The sequence below is a fragment of the Silurus meridionalis genome, chromosome 6 (genome assembly GCF_014805685.1).
Source record: "Silurus meridionalis isolate SWU-2019-XX chromosome 6, ASM1480568v1, whole genome shotgun sequence".
In the NCBI taxonomy this organism is placed as follows: Eukaryota; Metazoa; Chordata; class Actinopteri; order Siluriformes; family Siluridae; genus Silurus; species Silurus meridionalis.
Window position 1 is genome coordinate 2797139 of NC_060889.1, and position 4508 is coordinate 2801646.

The 4508-nt window shown below is 36.6% G+C and overlaps 1 protein-coding gene across 1 annotated transcript; it reads left to right on the forward strand.

Moving 5' to 3' along the window:
• Positions 1–2382: 2382 nt before the first annotated feature.
• Positions 2383–3977, forward strand: xcl32a.1 (chemokine (C motif) ligand 32a, duplicate 1). The gene is made up of 3 exons (XM_046852173.1): positions 2383–2592; positions 2701–2818; positions 2912–3977. Exons 1-3 carry the CDS (start codon positions 2520–2522, stop codon positions 3021–3023), a joined length of 303 nt encoding a protein of 100 aa, XP_046708129.1. The 5' UTR covers positions 2383–2519; the 3' UTR covers positions 3024–3977.
• The last annotated feature ends 531 nt before the right edge of the window (positions 3978–4508 follow it).

Genomic DNA, 4508 nt, shown 5'->3' on the forward strand with positions numbered 1-4508 from the left:
ACAAATCTGAAAACAAAATACGTTGTTTGTTTATGGCTAATTGCTTAATAAAAATATGAATAAATAAAAAATAAAAAAAAGAATAAAAAAAAGACTGTTGTACTTCCTGTATATCTTGAATGACAGGTGTCTTGTCCAATGATTGGTAAGTGTTCCATTCACAAACTATACCTATATTTTCCAGGTTTGTCTGAATTGTAATTGTGTTTTCGGATTTGTAATTTTAGTTTTGCATTTGTTATTTTGTTTTCGGATTTGTTAATGTGTTTTGCACTTCTTGGCCATCGTAGTTCTGCCATTGAAGCTTTGAAGGTTTGGGTATGTGTATTCTGAGATGCATTTTTTGCTCACCGTGGCCACGCATAGCAAGGGCACATCGAGAAAATTATTTGTGGGGTGGCACGAGAATTATGAGGGGTGGCAACATTGAAGCAAAAATCACTTGATTTTAAGTGAATTTGATATCTGAAAAGATTGGAAAGACAAATTAAAAGACATGGTAAGTAACTTTGTTTCTTGTTCTACAAAATCTTTGGAAAGTCTATACTAAGCATAACAAACAATACAGATTATACATATATAAACCCTCAATGCATTAAGTACAGGTTTACTTAAGTCAAAAACTTCTAACAAATACACAGAAACCACATTAAATTAGCATATTAACGGATAACAGCAAACGTGTTGCTGTCACGTGATGTCCCTTGTCAACATTTCAGAGATTCCTGAAGACGCAAGCTACTGCAAACAGAGTTTCGAAAATGGTTATGCTGTTAGTCATCAAAACGTGAAGATATCATCAAAATAAACTATAATAATTTATAATATATTTACTTGTATATTTATACAAATGCTTCGATTAGTTAAAAGACCCGAATAGAGTCATTTGTTTGTGATCAGGCTGGTTGCACTGAATGTATTTGATTCACTAAAATGAAGCAGTTCATAGAAGTCGTTTGTTCAGGCTAAGCTTTAATAGAAAGATGTATATGTTTTGTATTTTGTCATCACATTGAAGCACTGCTGCAGTCAGTCGGTTTAAGAAACTGATTATATTTTAAACATTGGGATACCAGTGCTGGGGTGGCAGATGGGGTGGCAATGTTCATCTGTCCCTGATGGATAGTGATCTCTGACCTCCTCTTTATCCACTGCCCTCAACCTTGGGGTAACTATGATTGCCAATGGTTACCCCAAAGTTGTCAATGTATACCCAAACTGTTCTTTTTAATTACATGCTGTTCATGTGACCCGGTTTGTCGCTTACTTCTCTGCAAGATCAGAAGGATGCAGCAATTTTTATCTACACAGTCTGCTCAGGTGCTTGTTTGGCCTCTTTTCATCCATTTGAGACTGGACTACTGTAACTCTGCTGGCAGTGCTCCCTCCACTGGCTTTCGGTAGCTGCACGCATTTAAAACACTGATGCTTGCTTACAAAGCCAAAAAATGGACCAGCACAATGTTACCTCTTATCTCACAATGCACTACGCTGCCTCAGATCTTCCCACCATCTCTCAGGGGAAGAGATAGCATCCCAACAGGATTGTAGGCTGACGGTATCCTACGTCTGCAGCCTGGTGAACCAGTGTTGATGTATTAATGGAGGTTTTAAAGCACTCTTGTACATTGCTCTGGATAATGTGGGTCTGCTAAATGCCTTAAGTGTCTCTCATTAACAAACCACAGATTAAAGACAACTGTTGGATGCCTTGCTTTGCATTTATTTCCAAAGGATTGCTGGGTCAGCAGTTTCCGAAACATACTCATACTCAAACAATGTTTTGCTGTTGTGGTGTACCAGATTCATGACAAAACAAAAACCTCACTCCCTGTGTAGGCTCATCTTAACCTCAGGCTCTAGGCTTCTCGGACAACAGAGATGACCTATAAGGGAATACTAGGACAATCAATAAAATATCTTTTTGAACCTTCAAAACCATAATTTTCTGAGATGCAAAATGGTGTTTGTTCGATGTTGTTTTTGTCACACTTAGCATTCTGTGTAAACTCTCAAATGCTGTTGAGTCAGCGTTTTTTCTGCAAATCGTATAACATTGCATTCAATATGGCACTAACTATCATGAGATAGAACATGCCACAATGTCTCATCAGGGCCCTGTGAACAATCTTGGGCATGACTCTTGGGTATACATGGAAATGACGTAAGAATCGAACACTTTGTGCCAGGGTCTGGCAAATTGTTTTCTCATGGTTCTTGTAATTTCGCAAGATGAGTCTTCTACCCTGACTGCCACTCATTTGGTCTCCATCCTTGTGGTTAACAAACGAGAACATTGCAGCATTGACCTAGAAATCCAGGAAACCAAAAAGCATCACAAATGCACTGATATCAGATCTTGTAAGTGCCTTGACACCAACGTATACTGTATGAGATGATATCTCTTTGATATCAAAGGTGGCGCTGTAGAATTTTGCATCGTTCCTGTTGCTGCAAAGTTAAAACTGGCAGCTCGTCACGAGATGTTCATACCACAATAGGTACCCTGAGCTGGCAAGATGAAGATGCTTGCTCTCCATTCGTTGGCTGCGGTGCTTTTGATAATGTCGCTCGCTGAGCCTCTGAACCAAGGTACGAGTCTTGATCAAGTTTGGTACTTTAATGGGCAGATGAATAGTAAATATAAAAAGAAGTCCAGTATTTTCTGTCAACTGTAAACCTGTTTGCATTCTCCTGTAGGTGCTGAAGCCATGCCAGTGAGTTGTTGTCTGAAAACTTGTGAAACCAAAGTGCGAAAAGAGCAACTCAAATCCTACACCATACAAGACATACCCTTGTGTCCTGTCAAAGCTGTGAGGTAATTATTATTTTTTTTCTTTTTGACAATCTAATTCCTTTTGATACTTCTTATTTTTCCTGAGCTACATTTCCACATACATCTTGTTCGTAGATTCGTCACAGAAAAAGACCTCACACTCTGCTCGGACCCGTTCTCACCTTGGGCCATTAATACAATGATCTTCCTGGACAACAGAGGTGCTCAACAAGGCAACCTTCAATAACACGTCCTTTGAAATGTATTACACCCTTTCCATACTTTGTACTCGAGAACCGCAATGTTTGCACTTTTCATCCCTTAAAACCATTAATACTGAGGTAGATATTTTATAGTCTTCGTATTTTTCGTGTCCTCTTAAAGCATGTAGCATTAGTAAGATTGTGTATGATGATACTATATAGACAAAAACTTGGACACCTGAAGATTTGTATGTGCTTATTGAACATCCTCGCCAACATTCTGGGAAGATGTTCCACTAGATTTTGGATTGTGATTGTGGAGATTTGTGAGATTTTATTCAGCCACAAGGGTGTTAGTAAAGTCAGATGTAGGTCAGGGTGCAGGGGTGTTCCATTTATTCGCAATAGGGTTGAGGTCAGAGCTTAATAGCAGATCATCCACTCCAACCTATATCTTCATGGAGCTGCTTTTGTGCACAGGACCATTGTCATTCTGGGTTTGGGTCCCCTAGTTAAAGTGAAGGAACATTTTTATGGCTTCTGCATCCAAAGACATCCTATACAATTGTGTGCCTTGAACTCTGTGGTAAAATGGGAAAACTTTGGGGGAAATATTATGTGACTAGAAAAATGAGGTGTCCCAATACTTTTTGTCTATATAGGATATTTTTTTTTTCTTCAAATGATACTTATGTATTTTTGCAATTTCTTTTAGGCATTAAAGTGTATCAACTGACAAAGTTGAAATGTTTTCTATTTGGTTTCTTGTTTTTGTATTAAAACCTAAAACATTCCAAAAAAAAAAAAAAACTATATTAAATATAACCACTCTTACCACATTTGATCAAGCAAAAACAATGATTTTTCTTTTTTCTTTTTTAATTACATCATTATTTTCTGTTTATAGTTTTTGGGGAAATTCTTGGAACCACATTAGTTCCTCTTGTCATTTTTTACGAGTCAAATATTTGTTCACACTCCTAATTTTCTTTGTTGAAATAAACTTATATTTATGCATTCAAAATAAATAAATAAATAAATCTAAGAAGGTTTTTTTCCTTTGCTCCTCTTGTTCCAAAAATTAAACACTAAAATAAAATAACTTTCTAAAAAAATTATACTTAAATCAATATTTAATTTTTGTTTGTTCAAACATTTTACAATAATAAAAAAGAGAAATACATAGACAAACTAATAAAAAATTAAACGAGTAACCTAAATATATTTTTTAGTTGTTAAAAAAAAAAATGAAAAAAAAACATGCATAGCACATGATGCAACACAATTTTCCCAGTGTTGTCATGTTCTCCAGTAAGCGTCAAGTGTCCTATTTTCTCTCATGTGGTTAGAGAAGCATGACCGGTGCATTCCACTGTGTAGCAGTACTCTGAGTACGGGGGGGTGGTGGTGGTGGGGCTAAGAAGGAAACTTGAATGTGTGCAAAAAAAATTTGTGATCTTGACTTGTATTCTACAAAAGTGTTCTACAAAAGTAAAAAGTGGATATAAAACGTTTACACATCCCCAGTT